We start from the raw sequence: 20,221 nt of genomic DNA on the forward strand, positions 1-20,221 counted from the left end.
GTGAGAAATGGCCAGCGTTGAAAGGGATAAACTTGTGCCTCTATACTGTTTCGAACACGGAAAAGAATGTAAGTAAAACAGCAAGAAGATCGAAGGAAGGATTTAAACCAGAGGCAAGAAAGTTTATTACAGCGCTGCAGGGAGTTGGGAAGGGAAAAGATACTTGTGACATTCTGGGGAGAAGGAGAAGAGGAAGAAGAAAATAACAAACAGAAAATTAATCAGACATAAATAGAGAAAATAAAGTCAGTTTTTTCCTGTTGATTTAGCAATGGTACTTCGCCCTTTGGCACTGTGTATCTGGTAAATATTTTGAGCAGGACATTCACAGCACTTTCTTTCTGGGAAGAATAGCATGTTCCTAATTGTTTAATGTTGTGACTAAAATTTGTGTTTCAAGTGCAAACTTTGTAAAATGAAAATAAACAAACTATTTAAGATGGCAGCAGCAAGAGCTTGACATAACCTAGCTCCTCGTTAGAGCTTCAGATGTCCCTCACTCCCCCTCACAGGCTGTGAGTCAGCAGGGGAGGAGGATACTGAGATTAGAAACACCAAACTGTGGAACAATGATTACACAAATGTTATTTTGGTTGTACTTCAGATGCTTCTGCAGTCAAAAATCTGCTAAATTAGGAGGGCTGCAGTGATCGGAACCTCAGCTGATACCTGTGGAGTTTTGACTTGATGACCCCAAATCACAGTCTCAAAACCAAGTGTTTATACCACCCAAAAATATGACTGAATTTTGATTCCCTTGTCACAAACAAGCACAGTCCAGAAGCATTATTTCACTGTTCCTGCAGGGCTGGCATTGTGAGCTCTGTCTCTGATGCTTTCGGTTATCTGATAATTGAAAGATGCTTATTGATAATATGAATCTCACCAAACTGACCCCTGAAGCCTGAAGTTTCAGGCCAGATCATCACCTAGTGGAAACTGGCATGAGGTTGGTATCATCACTGGGTGTGTAAGACAACACCAGTGTCACTCCAACACTGATCATTTCACCTTAAAAAGGTTTTGTTAGAACTCTCACAACACTTTGTTGTCTAGAACTGTCCATGCTCAGATGATAGACAAAAGCTTCTTAGTGACAGTTCTATTATAGGATCCAGTATCATATTCCAAATATCCTCATCCTCTAAAGATGCTGAGAGGATAATATGGTGGGTTTTTTCCACAAACATCAGTCCCAAGAGGAGATGCTCTGCAGAAACAACCCATTTGAATTCCTGCATTATTTGCACATCCAGCATGTGATGGTTGTTTCATCCTTTATAATGAGCAACACAAGGAACCTTTTATCTTCTGTTTACTGAGATGGGAATAAATACGAAGAGTTAATATGTAACCATCCTTTTGGCCATGCCTTTATTTTTAAGAGAAGAAACGCTGGACTGAGGGTCATTTGGGAAGCTTGTGGACTGGCAGCAATGTATCCCCTGGCACTGCTCACCTGTGCAGTTGCTCTGAGCCACTGCACTCTGGCAGCGAGAGGTAAGAGCCTTCCACTTTCTAAGGGCTATCCTACCCATGAGGGGAGCTGGAGGATGCAACAGCCTTTAGACAACTCTGGGCAAGTGTTTTGAAAGGGAATTTTCTCAGAAAACTGTTTCTTATCCTTTTTTCCCATTTCCATTCCTTCCCCTGTCTTTTCCCATGGTGAGAGCAATTGCTGTAGACAGAAAATGCAAGAAAACAGAAGAAAGAAGTTGTGGAAACCAGGCTGCCTGCATAGCAGGGGGATTGTGTGTGCCAGGAGTTACCTTTGTTCTGTCCCGCTGCCCAGCTCCATGCTCAACTTCTCTTCCACCACAGCAGCTGCCTGGCATGGCACTCACATTGCTTTTCTCCTCCTTTCCTCATGCCAAGGGCTCTGGGCATATTTCATGTACTCTCTACCTCTGTTTGCCATTCATTTCTACAGAATGAGCTTTGCATCCCTCTTTTTTCTCTCCATAATCTCAGCAGGAACCTCTCTCCATGTCCTTTGCAGGAGCTCAGTCTGCACCCTCCATTTCCCTCTCACTGTTCCCCTCCTGTTCTCACTCTCTGGGTGATGATTACTTCATGCTGTCAGCATGTTAAAGCTGTTTTGGGCTCAGAACTGTCTCATGTAACAGGGTGTTTGCCCCACTGAACAGAAAAATTGGGGGGAAAAGAGAAAAAGGAATGTAATTTAAAAGAAATAAAATTTAAATCTCATTTCAGACTGACCCCTCCAAACTAACTCAGATTAAAAATGAAATGCATTAGTTTGCTCCTACGTCACTTTCACCCTCTTCTGTCGAAAGTAATTTACCATAACTGAGTCACTTTGCAGAATGCCTTCATAAATCCATTTTGAAGCAAAAGTAAAAAGCCTCTAACTGGGACCATGGACAGAACTGTCAAGGAGAAGAGAAAAAGCACATTGTTTTCTGGCTACTGTTTCCAGCAGCCAGCAGCTGCCTCGGGACGCTATGGACCTATAAATTACAGATAGACTGTTCAGCTGAGTGCAGGAACACACTGGAGGTGATGCTTCTAGCTGAGAAATAAAAACAACTCACACTGCCCAATTTCTGACTCTTGTCTCCAGTCTGCTCCAGGCCCCCAGAAGTGCTATTTGCCACCATCAATGTCGAAAAAAGTGTGTATGAAGTGGGTGAGGAAGTAGAATACACCTGTAGGCCTGGCTTTGTCCCCAACAATGGCCAGAGGAAGTACACCTGCCTCCCGACCGGCAAATGGCCTCTCAACACACTGCTGTGCCTCCGTAAGTAAGCCAGAGCAAACCCTGCTCCTAGGCTTTGTGCTAAGCATGGATCTGAAAAGATTATTTCATAGTCTGTGTAGGGAAATTGAGTGATCTACTTCTGTTCTCCACTTCCTCTTCCCTTACTTGCCGGGGCAAATGAGGGAAAAGAGGGGCAGGTAACAGGGGAAGGATATTCCCAGACATGTCCCACACTTTTCCTTAAGCCTCAGCTCCTGGGAGGTGATGTAGTTTGGACCCGGACAAGGTGATCCTTAATCTGACTCCTAAACATACACTGCTTGATAGAACCTGCATTTCTTGTATCCCTCACTGTTCATTTTTACCATTTCATTGCAGAGAAGTCACTCTCCTCAGACAAGTGAGTGTTAAAACCCATTTAACCAGAAAACCTTTGAAGCTCCTTATTTTGATAGAAATACAGAACAGCTTGACTCATGAAATGTAGTATATGGGAATGGCAAAGAGGAAAGACACTACGACCCCTTTATGATCAGCTCAATTTTCTTATCCTAGCTTCATGTCTCATGAAATAATACTATCCTTTCTAAAAATCTTTTAATTAACAGCAAAAAGATGTCCCAGTCTTGGAAACTTGGAGCATGGGAAAATGGATTTTATAGACTCCCACTATCAGAGTTCTGTAAGTTTTTCATGTGAACCAGGGTAAGTGTTCCCTTCCTCCTGTTCTTAAATCAATAACCCGAATCACTGTCTTACAGTCTAGTATCCACTACTACAGTACAGGGAACTTAGAAAATGGCACATAAAACCCCACCTCTGCTTCAGAAACTAAAATAACCCCAAGAGCATGTCTGGTGATGCTCCCCTGTTCTATCTTGGCCGCAACATCCTGCAGCTTTGCTGCTCCAAAGCAATGTCTTACAGATAAGGAAGCCATCAAAATAGCAGAGATTTTATGCAAAACTTTATTCTGGACTGCTTTCCCCTGCTTTTGAAATCCTCTTAGTACATCATAAGATGAAATCCTACAGTAGGGAGAAGATAATCCCCATCTAAGTTGTTATACCATTAGGCTTTGGAGACTGAGAATTTTGTTTCTATGCCTTTCCAAGTTCAGTAAATGAAAACAAAAGGTAAACCCTAATTTGGTCCCTGAGTAAAATGCACTTTTACTCAAGCCTCCTTGCTAGCTTTAGAAATGGGGATGCACTTAGAGCAAAATAGTTATGGTAAATGAAGGGAAATATTTGAGAGCAGCACACAGTTCATTTTACTTGGGTAATTGATAAATTAACAGTGCTTACCTGGGAAGGCCACAAGTGAGATTAATCTAGACTTCACTGAAAAGTGTCAACAGCCTCAGCTACCTCCTTCTGCAAAGCAGGAGCAAGATGAGGCTTAAATAAATTGAGCTTTGACACCAAATGTAGCAATGGGACCTGATTTAATTTTGCTAATTGGAATTTACTGGTTCTCAGCTGCGTGGTATTGATAGATCCACCATGAGCATTTCTGTAAAACTCAGAGCAAGAGCTAATAATAGAAGCACACAGGACAGGAGAGAAGCATTTAGAGTCCACATGGAAATTAAATGGGGCTACCTGGCATTAAAATAATGCATCTCAATGACTTCAGTGCTTAAGAGTGCTAAGTTCTGTGCAATAGGTTGATCCTAATTGCCATAATTAGCTAGGAACTCCTCCCAAGAAACCATAACATTTACATTAGCAGTCACAGATCAATGCTCACTGCTTACATACATCCATAGTATTAATCAGCTGTAGAAATTAATATAGGAGATAGACTGTATTAGTTGAAAAGGCAAAACATCTTTTTTTCTATCCAGCCTTTTGTCTGGATCTTTGCAATGCCAGAATTTCCCATATCTGAATCTAAACTTCCTTGGAGGTCAGCAAGTGCTAGAACTAGACAAAGATTTCAGAACTGGACTCTTTAGTCTGTTTGTGATGGTAAACTTCCTTGCAATAAGGAACTTGAATCTCCTCTCTGTTCATTAAGCTTTCTGATAAGCAGATCTTTTTGTTTTCAGGTACAACCTTCTTGGGACAAGAACCAGCCAATGCATGGCAGATGGAAAGTGGAGTGGAACTTTTCCACAGTGTCAACGTATGTGTTTAAGTACTAAACAACTGCTCTATCCATATTCTGACCACAGAAAAACTCCTTTCCATTGCTCACAAGCACATATACACTAATTCAGAGGCCACCTACAGTGCTGTGCAAAAAAAAAATGGTTAGGAGAAATCAAGAAGAACCCTGTCTGTTTGGCTTTAGCTTTGTGGTGGTAGTTTTAGAGAAACAGTTTAAAGGTCTGTACCCAAGGCCAAGATCAGAGATGCTGTTTACAGCTGGAGGTAAGATGCTTATTCACTCAAATTCATTCTCCCAGTATATAAAAAGAGGATATTGTCATGCTTTTGTAGCAGTTGTGAGTTTGCTATAGCCTGTTGTGAAAAAGCATGATATTGTCTGAAAAAAAAAAGCAAAACTCACGAATTGCATACTCCAAGCCTCCTGAGACTTTCAGTCAGACCTTTTTGTTTTGCAAGCCTCTCTCCTTAAAGGGTGGTGTGTGTTCATTTGGTTATAAGCACATTGCTCCCGTGATACTAGTAATAATTTGATCTTTAAGCCTTGATTTCTGTGAATTCTCTGCTTCCCTAGCTGTGACTTGTGCACCTCCCCCAATTCCTGAGTTTGGAGTCCTTTCTTACCGTGGCTTGAAGCCTGGGAATGTTTCTAAGTACCTGGACACAATTACTTTTGAGTGTGTGCCTCCTCTTGCCCTTATTGGGAATGAGACAGCTACCTGCATGGCCAATGGGAACTGGAGCAGCATTCCAGAGTGCAAGGGTAAGTAACTGACTTTTACACACTCCCAATCATGTTGTATTTATAAAACTATGTGAACAGCCTTAATAATGTTTGATTATTATTTTTTTAATGTAGCTGTTACTGCAAACACACAGTAGAGTAATTCTGGAAGTCAGGCTGATGTGTGCAAGGTATTTGCTACCAAAGTTGCACTCAACATGGGATTGACAAAATATTTGCTGCAGGTATAAAGGTTATATAAACAAGACCTGCTAAATGTAGTTCATGTTGGGGAAGGAATCAGAACTCAGCCTCCACAGCTCAGTGAGTCGTTTATTCTGCTACGTGCTAGGATTAATTTAAAAGAGAGACAACCTCACCCCTAGTCCAGAGAAATCCACTGCTTTCAGTGAAACTATGCCACATGTAAGTAGCTTTTGGATATAACCATGCATTCAGTGCTGGTGTTCCCACCATAAAAAGAGCTGTTGGAGGGAGTCCAGAGGAGGGCCACAGAAATGATCCAAGGGCTGGAGCACCTCTACTATGAGGGCAGGCTGAGGGAGCTGGGATTGAACCCAGAGATCAGAAGGTTCCAGGGGGAACTTAGAGCTGCTTTCCAACACCTGAAGGAATCCTACAGGAAGGCTGGAGAGGGTCTCTAGGATCTCCAGCGATGGGACAATGGGGAATGGTTTTAAGCTGAAGGAGAGCAGGGTTAGACTGGATCTTAGGGAGAAGTTCTTCAGTACAAGGAGGGTGAGACTCTGGAATAGGCTGCCTGGGGAGGTTGTGGATGCCTCCTCCCTGGGCGTGTTCAAGACCAGGCTGGATGAGGCCTTGAGCAGCCAAGTCTAGTTGAGAGGTGTCCCTGCCCACGGTGGAGAGTAGATGATCTCTAAGGTCCCTTGCAACCTAAGCCATTATATGATTTAAATCAAGCAATGTGTATTTATGGTGGCTTTCCTCTGATTCAGTTTTCCTGTGGAAGAAGCTGAAATGAGCCACCGTAGAAGTTTCATGTATTTTTGGAAAGTGTGTCTTTTAGAGCTGCAATGCTGATAAATCCTTGGTTTTGTTTTTGCACCACAGTTGTCACATGCCCCACTCCAACTGGAATAGAGAATGGATTCCTAGAGCTTGTTGCCCGTAGAACATATCACTACAACGAGAGTGTCAGCTTTGGCTGCCAGCCTAGATACGTGATGGATGGACCTAAGCATTCCCGATGTGAAAAGACTGGAAACTGGTCCACAAAGCCAACCTGTAAAGGTATCTATCCCTAAAGAACCTCCCATCAAACTGAATTTTCCTAAAAGACCATTGCTCTGATCATTGGTGAGCATTACACCTCCGAGCAAGAGCTGTTCTCAAAACAAAACCGAAGTAGTAATTTCAAGGCCCTAATAAGTGAAGACCACTCCCAGTGTTGAACACTGGATGTGAATGTGACATGAGGTATCTGAACTGACCTCAGTAATCTGCCCTGTAACTTTATTTTGCCTATTTCCTCCTCTCTTCCTGTTTAATATAAGTAGTAATTTTACTGAGGCTGGATTTTCAATGGAAACTTTTGACCCTCTGCTTGGGGGGTCTGAATTTCTTCATCATTGCCACACCAGCAGAAGTACCACATAGGTGTGGGACACGTTATTTTTCATTCCTAAATGTCACTTGTACAGATTTCTGATGGGTTCTAATCCACCTGCTTTTCAAAACAGAGTTCTAATTATCCTTGTGTGTCACTTGTTACTGGATTGTTTTACAGAACCATGTAAAATACCAGTGAAGAAAGCGGTAGTATTGTACAATGGTGAGAAGAAAAGAGTTCAGAACGACCTTAAGGAGGGCATTCTGCATGGAGAAACCATATCCTTCTTCTGCAAGAATAAAGACAAATCCTGTGCCTATACAGTAGCTGTGCCATGTGTGGATGGCAACCTGACTCTCCCTGCCTGTTTCAAAGGTACAAACTGGGCTAGTCACAATCCAGCTTCTGCTGGAGGAATACCAAGTACTATAGTGTGGGGGCAATGCCATAACTCATCTTTGAGCCCTATTTGACTGACTAGTTCATCTGCCTTGTACTAAAATGATTTCTTCCTAAATGGAAGAAAATTCTTCATAGATGGAAGAAATAGCCTGAGAGGAGAGGATGCAGAGCAGGCTTTTCCTTTGGATATACCACAGCCCTGCTTCAATATCTGTTCTTAGAAGGTGTTATTTAGAGATGGCCTAGTGCCAACAAAGGGCATACCTAAAATACTCAAGGATTTCGTGAATCCTTGGATCAACATCTTCTGCAATGGAAAAGAGCCTGAACACTGCTGCAGCCTTGAGAACCTGACAGATTCACTTCCATTCCGTTGAATTATTCCATATTTATGTTGATCAGCAACATGCTGATTCTGGCTTTGGACCAGGAGTGTTTAAAAGGAGTTGACAGTTGCAGTGAGGAATTGTTGCTGGAGGAACTGGTTCACAGGCACACAGGTTTTCAGAATAAATAAGCAGAATACATCTTGAAGTGTGTTAGCAAGAGGAAATACTTTCCATTTGCCTTATCAATATTCCTTACAGAGAATATTCCTTGTAGGGTTTATTTTGATTTGTAAGTGAAGGGTAAAACACACCCTTCGCATGATGAAAACATCTTTCTGCATGCTTGGCTTCTGATGGAAGTAGCTTAGCTCTCACTAAACCAGAACTAAGACAACTCTGAAATGATGCATAGGTTGACTGCTCACCTAGCAGGGTCCATGAGACCTTATTTTCAGCCTTTACCTGTTTGAAGAATTTAACTCAGGTTCTTAACTTGCTTTCAACAGAACGTGGCTTTTTTTCAACTCTTGTAAAGAAGGACCCCTCAGACATGAAACCATGTGAAGATCAAAAATGAATCAGAGAAGTAACACAGTGCTGAATCTCTGCCTTAATGAGACAAAATATTATGTAAAGAGAGGAAGACCTAGGTCCTGTGAGTGTGTATTTCCAGGCCAACTCTGGTCTCTCTGTGAATGCAGCCTCAGCTGTTTTCCCATCCACCATCCCTTTCTCTACCAGCCTTTCACAAGCTATGACACTATTTCATCCATTAACTTTCATTGCCTTTCCTCTGCCTTCTTCAAACTTCCTGCAATACTAGTACTTCTCTTTCCATATTCCCAACATTTGTGCAACTGGAATTGACTTTCTCAATAGCAATTCCTTGACAATAAAGCAATTTTCAGCCAGTAGTGTGTTCTTATTTAGCTTTACCTAATCATCAGTCAAATCCTGGTGCTCTTAACTGGTTTATACAGAGAAGCCTGAATCATTCCTTAATTAGCTGGATTCTGATTCTGTTACTGCTCCCCTGTGATAGGGAGTGGATCTTTAATTACAGATAGACAGAGGGTCCCCAGCCAAGGATTTTCCAGAATTTACGTAAGTAGAGAGATGGAGATTTCCAAATGAGTTTAGAAATCACAGTATCACAGTATCACAGTATAACTAAGGTTGGAAGAGACCTCGAGGATCATCGAGTCCAACCTATCAACACAGACCCCATGACTAGACCATGGCACCAAGTGCCACGTCCAATCTCCTCTTGAACGCCTCCAGGGATGGTGACTCCACCACCTCCCTGGGCAGCCCATTCCAATGACAAACGACTCACTCGGTGAAGAACTTCCTCCTCACCTCGAGTCTAAACCTCTCCTGGCGCAGCTTGAGACTGTGTCCCCTTGTTCTGGTGCTGGCTGTCTGGGAGAAGAGACCAACCCCTTCCTGGCTACAACCACCTTTCAGGTAGTTGTAGAGGACAATGAGGTCACCCCTGAGCCTTCTCTTCTCCAGGCTAAACAATCCCAGCTCCCTCAGCCTCTCCTCATAGGGCTTGTGTTCAAGTACCCAGCCATGATTCAAATGCCAATAGCATCAGATAAATGGTTCTTTTGCACTTCTAAACAAAGAAGTTGAGAAGGCCATTTATGTTTCATAGATTCTAGCTTCACCTGAAACTCTGGTTTTATAGAACTGTTAATTTTTACCACTGTTTCAATATTACGCAATGAAACAGATTCCTTCCTCTCCCTCCCCCCTCCCCCCCCACAAAAAAAACCCAAAAACCCAAAAAAAACAGAGAATTGCAAACTGTTGAGCAATAGTAACCATTTCTGGTCATTAAGTAGCTCTGAAGTAAAAGGTACTTTTAATCTGATTTATGATACAAGCAGTTCACTGCTTGTCTGGCAAGTTTTGTGCTGATGTCTGTATTTCCATTCAGGAAAAAAATAATGATCATTTCAACATCCTAGAAAGCAACAAATAAATATTTGCTGTACACTGAAATCGTCATGAGAGTCTTATGTGGTTCTCTCTGAAGCAATAAAGCCTCTGGGACTGAGAGCAGAAGTGGCACATTAAGCAAACTGCTCCAGAACTTTTTAAAAGGCCATTTAACATTGGGATCAAACTACTTGTGAGATGCTACAGCTACCATTAAAAGACTCTGAACATACTCTTATTACCCTTTTTTTTTGAAGGCTGCACATGAATATTTTAGTAGCATGACTGATATAATTTGTTCTTATACTTCCTATTTTTAAGGAGAAATTGAGGCAGCTATTATTATTTAATACTTTATACTCATCAGTGAGTTAATTCTTTAAAGGCAGACAGACAAATTCCCACTAGCAGCCAAAGAGAGCATTTCATTGTACAATGAGCACTGTTTTGCTTCCTAACATATTTAGGTGGGATCATAGGCTCATAGAATCATTTCAGTTGAAAAAGAACTTTAGGATCACTGAGTCCAGCCTTTATCTAACCCTACCAAGTGTGGTGCTAAAGCATGTCCCTCAGCACCACATCTCTGCCTCTTTTGAACACCTCCAGGGATGGGGATTGAACCACCTCCTTGGGGAGCCTGTTCCAGTGGTTGAGAACCTTTTCAGTGAAGAAGTTTCTTCTAATGTCCAAACTAAAACTCCCCTGGTGCAACTTGAGGCTATTCCTCTCACCCTATTATTTGTCACTAGGGAAAAGGTACTGACACCCACCTCACTCCAAACTTTTTTTCAGGGAGTTGTAGAGAGTGAGAAGGTTTCCCCTCCGCCTCCTTTTCTCCAGACTAAACATCCCTTGAACAACATTTGACTCCCAGGCCAAGACCTCCATAAATACTTTTCACGACGTACAGAGTGCAGCTGGCAGGAACCCATCTCTTTGGAAATCCAGTCTACATGTTGTGTGGATACACTTCTGGGATCGGGATGGTCAGGACTGGAGCCAAGGCACCAAGCACAGTTTAATATTAACTTGCCTTTCACAGCAAAACTCTGTGAAGCTGGGGTAAGTCAAGTTAGCATCTGCTGACACAGAAATGCTACTTCTGCACAAAAAGAGTTGCCCCAGGAACATCCAGATCTTTCTAAGCAAATTTTCCCAGTCCTACTTGCCCATGCAGCAGGATAACAACTGATCACAGCAGCTGGCCCTGCTTCCTGGCTGGATATTTGAATACTTGAAAGAATCACCCTTAGGAGCCAATGTTCATACACTGAATTTATTATCTAGTCTCCCGAAGCAAAGAAGGAGAAAAATAAATCTGTGACCTGATGAGTCTTTGAAGTGGTGAGGTGTTTGTGAATCACAACTTCTCAGATATGAAAGATTTGCTTAGAAGGTCTGAAAAATAATGTATTGCAATGAGAGGTGTTCTAAAGGCTGGTACAAGTGAGTGAAACCTGCCTTTTTTTTTGGCAGGTTTTTTAGGGTGTTTGAAAGAACGCTTTAAGCTGTGCTCATGTTACTTGTGGCAAGTTACAGAGATAAGAGAACATAGTAAAAGGAGATGAAAAAAAGAGTACTGAATGTGTTTTACTTCAATGAACTTATTTTTACAATTCAAATTGGAAATTTATTCTGGTTGGGATATCTCTGTGTTCCCTAATGGTGTATCTACCTTAGGAGGGTCAGTGAACATCAGTGTCATCATGTCCAGGCTACAGCTTTGGCTGGAAGCAAGCCCTGGATCATTTCTTCAATCTTTAGTTTTTCTTTTTTTGGACAGAAGTTATCAATTGTCAAATCACTGCAGGTGAGCTTCAAACTTTCTGGCTACCTTACTCTGCATGGGTAAGCAGAACCAGACAGTGAATCTCAGGAAATCTCTCTTGGAGTATTGGCTCCAGTTTCATTGGTTCTGCTCTGCCTTAAGTCCTTTTCACCACATGACAGCAAATCCAGTTTTTCAAAATATTTTGTGATGCACACAGTAGAGTTCTATTCAAGCCAGAAGGCAACATCAATAATAATATACAAAACGTTGGCTTAGAAATTCCAACCCTTTTCAACTGTCAGATTTGCAAAGCTGGACAGAAATGCAAACTCTCACTCTGTCACCTGGCCAGTATCCTGCTGTGATGCCCTTCAAAAACCTACCTGGAAAGCACAGGGTTCTTAAGTCCACACAGCCTTCCATATTTTACCAGCTAATGAAACTTGTCTCCTGGTTTGGAGTGACTTGGACAAATCAGTTTCAAAATTATTACAGAATTCCTGTGACAAATCTGGGTATCTGAGTGGTGATTCAGCATTGCTCATATCCCCGCTAGGGCTGCTCTTCCCCAGGCTCAGCAGCCCCAGGTCTCTCAGCCTTTCCTCTCTCAGAGGTGCTCCAGGCCCCTCAACATCTTTGTAGCCTCTGCTGGTTTCTCTCTTGCAAATTTCTCTTTCAGCTGGGGAGCCCAGAACTGGCCCCAGGGTTCCAGATGCGGCCTCAACAAGGGAGAGCAGAGGGGCAGGAGAGCTGCCACCTCCGGGTCAGTTTCAGGGAGCGGAGACCACTGCCAGGGCTGGGGGGAAAGAACAGTGCCGGCTGTGGGCTGACTGCGCTGTTTTGTGCGCTGGAGTGGCGTTGGATCATGCGTGAAGTGTCTAACCGCTGGGCACAGCGATGAATGAGCACAGGCTGCGGCTATTTGTGCTGTAACAGGCCAGGAGATTTTTCCGTATCAGCTTCTAGCCACAAAGCGACTCCCCAGACTCAGCCTTCCTCTCTCAGGGCTGTCCCCGGGCTACCGCCCGTCTCAGCTTTTCCCTCGCCCTCAGGCTTCCAGCTCCGCAGCCACTCCCTGGAGCCGAGCGGAGCAGAGCCGAGCCGAGCCGAGCCGAGCCGAGCCGAGCCGAGCCGAGCCGAGCCGAGCCGAGCCGAGCCTGGCCTGGCCTGGCCTGGCCTGGCTTGGCTGTGTCCAGCCGCCTCTCTGTGTAACCCACGGAAACGGAAACACGCGGGGCCGGCAGCCGGCGGGGGCCGCCGGGAGCGGGGGTGGGGTCGGTTTGAACGGTTGGCCGCTCGGCTGGGCCGGGTTTGGTTTCCCTCAGTTGAGGGGGGCCGGGGCCCGCCGGCTTGGCTCGGCTCGGCCCCCTGCTCGGAGCCAGCCGCGGGCGCTGCGGAGAGCGAGGTAAAGGGGGCGGCGTGTCCTGGGGGCAGGCAGCGGGGAGGGGCTGGGGGGCGAACTCCATCGCGGCAGCTGGGCTGGAAGGGGGTCGGGGTTGTTCGCTCCGGTACCTCGCTACAAGTCAACCCCGGGCCTCCGAACTAAGCGGTCTGATAAAGCGCCTGGGGAAGGGAAGTAGGAAACCGCTTGTTTGCGCCCTGCGCGTCTGGAACTCGGAGCCCGGGGGCGGGCGGTGAGGACCCCGCTGCCCGGGGGAGATGCTGCGGCGTGTGGAGCAACGACCCGCAGGGATAACAATGGGGGTTTGGCCGCAGGGAATGTCCCCACGGCTCCCGCAGGCTGGCTGCTGTGTTCAGCTGAAGTCGGCAAGGAAATGTGCTAATTGCAAGCTCCAAGATGCAAAAAAAGCCTGCGCGCCGCAGCTGGGAAAGAGCTGACAGATCACCTGGAAAGGAATGACAGATCACCTGGGATAACGGTTCTTGGTTGGCTGGCTTTGCAGTGCTCCTGCGTTAAAAAGCAATTCTGACAACGGTTGTTGGTTCTGTAACAAGACTCACAGAATGTTAGGGGCTGGAAGGGACCGCCACAGATTATCCGGTCCAACCCCCCGACCAGAGCAGGTGACACGGGAAAGCATCTAGGCAGGTTCAGAAGGTCTCCAGAGAAGGAGCCTCCACAACCTCTCTGAGCAGCCTGCTCACCCTCATGGTGAAAAAGTTTTCCCTTATGTTCATGTAGAGCCTCCTCTGCTTGCACCTGTTGCCCCTTGTCTTATCATTGAACATCACTGAGCAGAGCCTGGCTGTTGTGCTCAGTCCTTTTCCCTCCTTTTCTTTATTAAAAAAGCCCAAATAACTAATTCTAGGGAAGAAAAACTTAAGAGTGTGGCTGTGGCTCAAACACTTTTAGGTGTTGTATACAAATAGCGTGTAGTTGAATATACATTGGTGCGGTTGACTGTGCACTTTATAATCCAAACAAACACATCCTTGTAGATTCACTGAGTATCTGTTGTTTGTAAACTCTGTTTACTCAAACTCTAGAAAATAATACTAAATATTTAGTTCCAAAATGTGTCTTTGCTTGGCTTGAGGTGAACAGAGACTAATGTATAGTGCTGCTTCACAGAATTGCATCAGGTTGGAAGGTCATCTTGTCCAACTTGCCTGCGGTCAGCAAGGACAATCTCCAACTAGATCAGGTTGCTTAGGGCTTCATCAACCCTGAATGTTTCTGGGGATGGGGGCTCCACCACATCTCTGGGCAACCTGTTCTGGTATTTTACCACTCTCATTGTGAAGAAATTCCTCCTGATGTCCAAACTAAATCTCCCCTGCTCTAATTTCAAACCCTTGTTTGAAACCCTAATTTCAAGCCCTTTGTCCTATCACTACAAGCCTTCTAAACAGTCCTTCCCCAGCCTTCCTGTCGGTCCCTCCTCTGGATCTACTCCATATCTTTCTTGTGTTAGGTGCCCCAGAGCTGGACAAAGTACTCCAGGTGAGGCCTCACCAAAGCAGAGCAGAGTGGCAGAATCTCCTGGCCAAGCTTCTTTTGATGCAGCCCAGGATGTGTTTTGCCTCCTGGGCTAATTTGATCTTTTCTGTTTCAATGTGAATATTTTTGCAGGTTCCTTTGTGTTCTTCCAAGATGAATGGTGAAGAGGAAGCATGGGAAAAACTGGATACTGAATTTGATCACTATGTTGTGGATATGAAGCCTCATGTTCTAAAACTGCAGCATAGGTCAGGTAAATATGGCAAAATATGCATACAGAGAAGCACTGATAGCAAAATCCTAGCTTACTGTTAGTTGCTGTGCATACTTGTTTCACTTCCTTTAATCAGATGCTTAATGTCTGATGTTACAAGGCAGTGTTGTGAGCTGTGCAACCTCTAGAGTTAAATTTTCTAGGTACCTGTTGCTGTTTGATCTTATCTGCCTTATCTTGGTGGTGTAAATGTGCTGTTGCATAAATACATTGACATCTATTTTAATAAAATCTTCATTCAGTGGAAGCTGAAAGACATCTCAAAGACATTTGCTTTTTGAGATGGCACTTAGGGAACTGCAAATATTTTTTTAGAGGTAAGTGGTTTTCAGATTTGGGGCTTAGGAATGCATAATAATATCAGTCATGTTTTTGTAAATCTAATCATTAGAGCCAATTGGTTGTCATTAAAGTTTCAAACCCTACAAATTAAGACCTTGCTTTGTAGTTGTTTAATCAAATGTTTAATTTCACCATTTAGTGGTCAGGTTTGGGTAAAAGGGGATTATTTTTTTAATGAATGAAGATTTATTGTATATTTAAAATATTAAGACCTGTGCAAGCTGGATGTTGTGGTTAATGGCAGCTCTTCCAGGTGACTTCTGTGTTCTATGCTTGTTACAAGCATGCTGGTTCTAAAAGTCCTGTAAGCTTCTGGTATCCATGAATTTATAGCAGATAGTTCTGGATGGTGTAAATTTGAACTACTGTTAAATCATAGAATTATTTCTGTTGGAAGGGACCTTTAAGATCACTGAGTCCAACTTTCAACCTAAGACCACCACAGCCATTAAACCATGTCCTGAAGTGCCATGTCCACATGTTTCTTGAACACCTCCAGGGATGACTGCAACACCACCTGGATGACTCCAGGTGACTCTACCACCTCCCTGGGGAGCTTATTCCAATCTCTGGCCACTCTTGCAGCAAAGAAACTTTTCCTCATCTCCACCCTAAACCTCCTCTGGTACAATTTCAGGCCATTTCCACTCATTCTATCACCTGATACTAGAGAAAAGAGACCAGCCCCCCCCACACTCCAATATCCTTTCAGGGAGTTGTAGAGAGCAATGAGGTTTCCCCTCAGCCTCCTCTTCTCCAGACTGAACCCCAGTTCCCTCAGCTGCGTCTCACCAGCCCTGTTCTCCAGCCTGCTTTGTGGCCCTTCTCTGGACATACTCCAGAAGCTCAATGTCTTTCCTGTAGCAAGGGGCCCAAGACTTGTTTGGAATCTGGTAGGTATTTAACTCCCCCCCCCCCCCTTTGTTTCTGTCATTTGGGTTCTTGGTTTTTTTGTTTTGTTTTGGTATTTTTTCCTTTAAACTTTGGGTAGAAGGGAAATATCTGCCAGCAAGGGGTAACTCCTTCAAAACGAAGGAAGCTGGATTTAGATCAGACATTAGGAGGAAATTCTTCCCCATGAAGGTGATGTGGCACTGGAACAGGTCACCCAGTGAAGCTCCAAGCACGAAAGTGTTAAACACCAGGTTGGATGGGGCCTTGAGCAACCTGGTCTAGTGGAAGGTGTCCCTGTTCGTGGCAGTGGGCTAAATGATCTTGAAGGTCCCTTGCAACCCAAACTGTACAATGAGTTTATGAATACCGGTAATGACCTCTGTTTTTTCTCCTCACGTGTTTGATTTGCTCTGAAACCACCCAGTGATGATGTGTATCTATCCTTTTAGAAAGACAAAGATGTGCACTGTGGATTAAAAAACTATGTGAACCCTCAGGAGCAGGCACAGGAACAGTAGGAAGGAAGAATCGGAACCTCTATGCCAAACTTCTGCTCCACATGCTGAAGCGAGGTCTGCTGGAAGGGCCTTTCACACGTAAACCAGACCCAGGAATACTGAAAACTTTACCTTCATACATGGTGGGTGTAACTTTTTTTCATGAGACAAACTTGCTCTGAATATCCTGAAACTCTGAAGTCTTTGATTTGGCAAAATGTGGGAAACAATTTGGAATTAATTGAGTGGAATTGCATGTGGTGAATCCAGGCGTTTATGTTGCTTATCTTGTAATTGGTGTTGGAAAAACCTTTCTGTGTGCAAAAACCTTTTAGGAGGGTTGCTTCCTCTTTGAAATACAGGTTCTAAGAAGGCTTTATAAAAATAGCTGTTCAGAAGGAGCAGAAAGATAATTTTTGTCTGACTCTTTAAAAAGATGTAAAAAGAAAGAAAGACCCTTGAGGCTGTATCTTGGCCTTAATTAGCAGAAAGTTCTTGTGAAAAGAAAAAAGTGTGCTTAAATGAGGTGACCTCAGTAGTCTGAGGTGACTTGTAGTAGGCTCTCTAAGAAAGAAAAGATGCCAGTGTCATGGGGTTCACATAGATATTGTTAAGCTTGTTTTCTGAAGCAGAGAATATTAGGGGTTGAAAGGGACCTAGAAAAATGGTGTCCAACCCCCCTGCCAGAGCAGGATCACCTAGAGTAGGTCACACAGGTAATGCTGAATGTGTCAGTCACTGGCATCAGCTGTAGTGAGGTAACAGCCCTAATTTATGTTAAAATTCCCCATTCTGAAAGAAGTACAGAAAACATTTACACCAAAGCATTCACACCATTGTCTCCTGTGTTCATTTCCATGGATTGGGAGGGTAATATTTGTGCACTTCCCTGACTTCACTGGGAAAAGAGGTTATTACACTGTAGCTATTCCTGCCAAAACCAACATTAGGAGTGTGAAAAATATATTTGTGTAACTATATTCTGGTGTTTACTTTGCATTTATTTTAATTGCAGTCAATTTATTTTGATGAGCCAAGTTCAACAAGAGTTCAGAGTAGTAGCCCAGACTGCTTACCTGACTGGGTAATGGGAGAACTGGGAAGCAGTGAGTCTAAGCTTGAGGAATCATGGAAGGCATCTTCTGAAGAGGGGTCATCAGTTGCAACAGTGCTCACATATGGGTAAGATTTCTCTTATTTGCTTTATTCAGTATTTGGTTGATAGTTAGCAGATGTTTGATTTGATAAGCTCTGTTTGTTTCAATTTGTGTGCATGAATTTATTAAACTGTTATGGATTCATCTTGAACGTAGTGTTTGGGCTTTAATGACAGAAACTCTGGGTTTCCAACTTAATGGTAATTTTTATGCTTCTGTGTTATTGCATTCTTCTGTTATGTCATCTTCTCTGGCTTCTGTAAGTGTTCTTCCATGTCTCATAGCTCTGTCCTCTTTCCCCTCCTCTCGTTCACCCTCCTGTTTCAGTTACAGACACTTAGCATGGAAAATCAATAGATCTAACTGAGAAATTGTTCTCCTGTGTGGGGAGGGTTATTTGCAATCCTTACATGAACAATCCCTTTCTGAGTCTGGTTTAAAATGTTTTGATTTCTCTCATGCTGTCTGCTACAAATACACAAACTTTGTTGCTGCCTGGCACCCCCTATGCCTAGGTCCTGCATGTTTGTTATTAGGATAACTTACAATTATCAGCTGTGTGGCAGAATCTTGGCTATCTGTAGCTGCAGCTTGTTATGATGATCCATCTGACAGTCTTTTTATAGGTTGCAGGAGCCACTGAGCTTAAGCTTCATCCTTAGCTCCAGTCAGCTGAGTCCAGAGCTATTTACAGAGCAGGTGAAAGGATGAAATGCATCAGGTTATTATGGTGGTGCAACTTTGTGCTAATTATCAAGATCTGTGCTTTTTCTATGTGACTGCATGGCAGTCATGGAAATTCTTCAGTATGAGGGTGCTGGGACTCTGGAATAGGTTGCCTAGGGAGATGTGGATACTTCTTCCCTGTGGGTTTTCAAGGCCAGGCTGGATGAGGCCTGAAGCAGCTGAGTCTAGTTGAGAGGTGTCCCAGCCCATGGTGGGGAGGTTAGAGTAGATTATCTCTAAGGTCCCTTCCAACCTAAGCCATTCTGTGATTTTATATATCACAGTGTCCTGCATTTTTTAACTGTTCACCTGCCATTTGGATAGATGACACTACAACACAGACGTTGAAGTGCTGGAGTGGGTCCAGAGAGGGGCCACAAAGTTGGTGAAGAGCCTAGAGCACAAGCCCTGTGAGGAGTGAAGCTTTATCTTATCTACTTTTTCTTTCTTTGACACGTGGGGCTGTAGCAATACCTGCATTGGTGATCAGCAGACGGTTCCTAAGGCTCTGGTGAGTTCTGTGGAGATCTGTCTTAACTATCACTACGTGGCAGGAGAAGCAAGTAGATGTGATGGCGTAAGTTAGTGGTATAAAGAAATCTGGCAGTGAAACTTAGATGCATAGCCCTGTGTACACACCAGCACAGCCATGCCTGTGTCTGAGGATTTGTGTTGGCAGTTAGAAGTGTTGATAACTCTGGAGTTTACATAAATTAATCCTCGTAGCAATGAGAAACATCTTGAATGTGTGAGTTATGCAGGATTAAATACTGAAAGTAAATGTTTCAGCTGTTAGCTTTTGCAGAAATAGCTTCTTTGATAGTTCTTTAGATGTGTCTGCATTAAGGTGTTAGCTATATTTAATGTACAGATCTTGTCTCTCTTTGTACTTAAAGAGTTTTGAATGAATGGAAGGTGTCAAGAATGGAGCAGTTCTGGGCCCTGCAGTGAGTAGAGATTGCCAGGAGGTGGCGATCTCGTCACGTAGCACTCGCGTGTTAGGAGCCCTGTGCCCATAGCCGGGAGATGGATGCAGCTGGGGACAGATTTTGCATTCTAACCACAATTCAAGTTCTTACAAATAGACTACAACATTTTCTCAGGGCAAAATAGATAAGTGAGAAATGTTTGAGTAATGTTTTGATGTTTGTTTATCTCAAGATTCCCTCCTTGAAAAGAGGTCTTTTCATAGTTATTTTTATCTTGCAATACACTTCCTTCTGTGTATGAAGATTTTGGCTTTTCTATAAGAAGTTGTTTATCTAGCTAAATAAAAAATAGATAGACAAGCCTGACTTGCAAACTGGAGTGTAAATGAATAAGAGCAAGCCAGGTGGTGCTAGAAAGGTGCATCTTTATTTTGAAACATGAGAAGAATTGGTTTGAGAAACGTGTAGTTTGGTGTGAACAGAAACCTGGTCTGTCTGCCCCCACATTCTGCTGTATATTTATAGATTATGCCTGAAAAACATTGCTAAAGGTTAGTGTGTAGCTGTGCTGTACCAGGAGGAACCAGTGAGTTTCCCTTACTTTGTTCCTAGTAGGAAATTATTTACTGATCTCCTTTATTAGTAGCAAATTTCTTCCTTCTTCTATGCTAGCTCACTGTTTTGGCTGAAGCAGGAGGTCACAGGGCTGGTGTCAAGACTGCCTATTCTCTACTCCCCTGCCATGGGAGGGAAAAAGAAATCATCTTGTGATTTCTGAAACCTGACTCATATTGGGTGAAGGCTGGAAAAGGGAGTAAACATGAAGTATGAGGTTGATCTGAGCAAAAGTGTGGTTCATCCTTCATGATCTTTTCAAATGGTGTTCACAGAATCAAG

At 43.5% G+C, this 20,221-nt stretch overlaps 2 protein-coding genes across 6 annotated transcripts in view; both read left to right on the top strand.

Annotated features, from left to right (window-relative positions):
- The first annotated feature begins 1,393 nt into the window (after positions 1-1,393).
- On the top strand, positions 1,394-8,793 carry APOH (apolipoprotein H). The gene is made up of 8 exons (XM_068151136.1): positions 1,394-1,500; positions 2,585-2,761; positions 3,331-3,427; positions 4,776-4,852; positions 5,411-5,599; positions 6,653-6,832; positions 7,329-7,526; positions 8,389-8,793. Exons 1-8 carry the CDS (start codon positions 1,437-1,439, stop codon positions 8,457-8,459), a joined length of 1,053 nt encoding a protein of 350 aa, XP_068007237.1. The 5' UTR covers positions 1,394-1,436; the 3' UTR covers positions 8,460-8,793.
- A 4,085-nt stretch (positions 8,794-12,878) lies between these two features.
- Positions 12,879-20,221, top strand: part of CEP112 (centrosomal protein 112) — a 167,518-nt gene continuing 160,175 nt past the window's right edge. For 3 of the 5 annotated variants that reach the window (XM_068151137.1, XM_068151138.1, XM_068151142.1), the window contains exons 1-4: positions 12,879-13,008; positions 14,638-14,758; positions 16,465-16,655; positions 17,528-17,694. In XM_068151137.1, the coding sequence (XP_068007238.1) occupies positions 14,659-14,758; positions 16,465-16,655; positions 17,528-17,694 (458 nt within the window). In that variant the 5' untranslated portion in view covers positions 12,879-13,008; positions 14,638-14,658. Of the gene's footprint in view, positions 13,009-14,637; positions 14,759-16,464; positions 16,656-17,527; positions 17,695-20,221 lie in introns of those variants that run through there. The other 2 variants (XM_068151140.1, XM_068151141.1) reach the window with 2 other exon arrangements.

The sequence above is a fragment of the Melanerpes formicivorus genome, unplaced genomic scaffold, assembly GCF_026170545.1.
Source record: "Melanerpes formicivorus ecotype bairdi unplaced genomic scaffold, bMelFor1.0.p_v2 SCAF_21, whole genome shotgun sequence".
Classification (NCBI taxonomy): domain Eukaryota; kingdom Metazoa; phylum Chordata; class Aves; order Piciformes; family Picidae; genus Melanerpes; species Melanerpes formicivorus.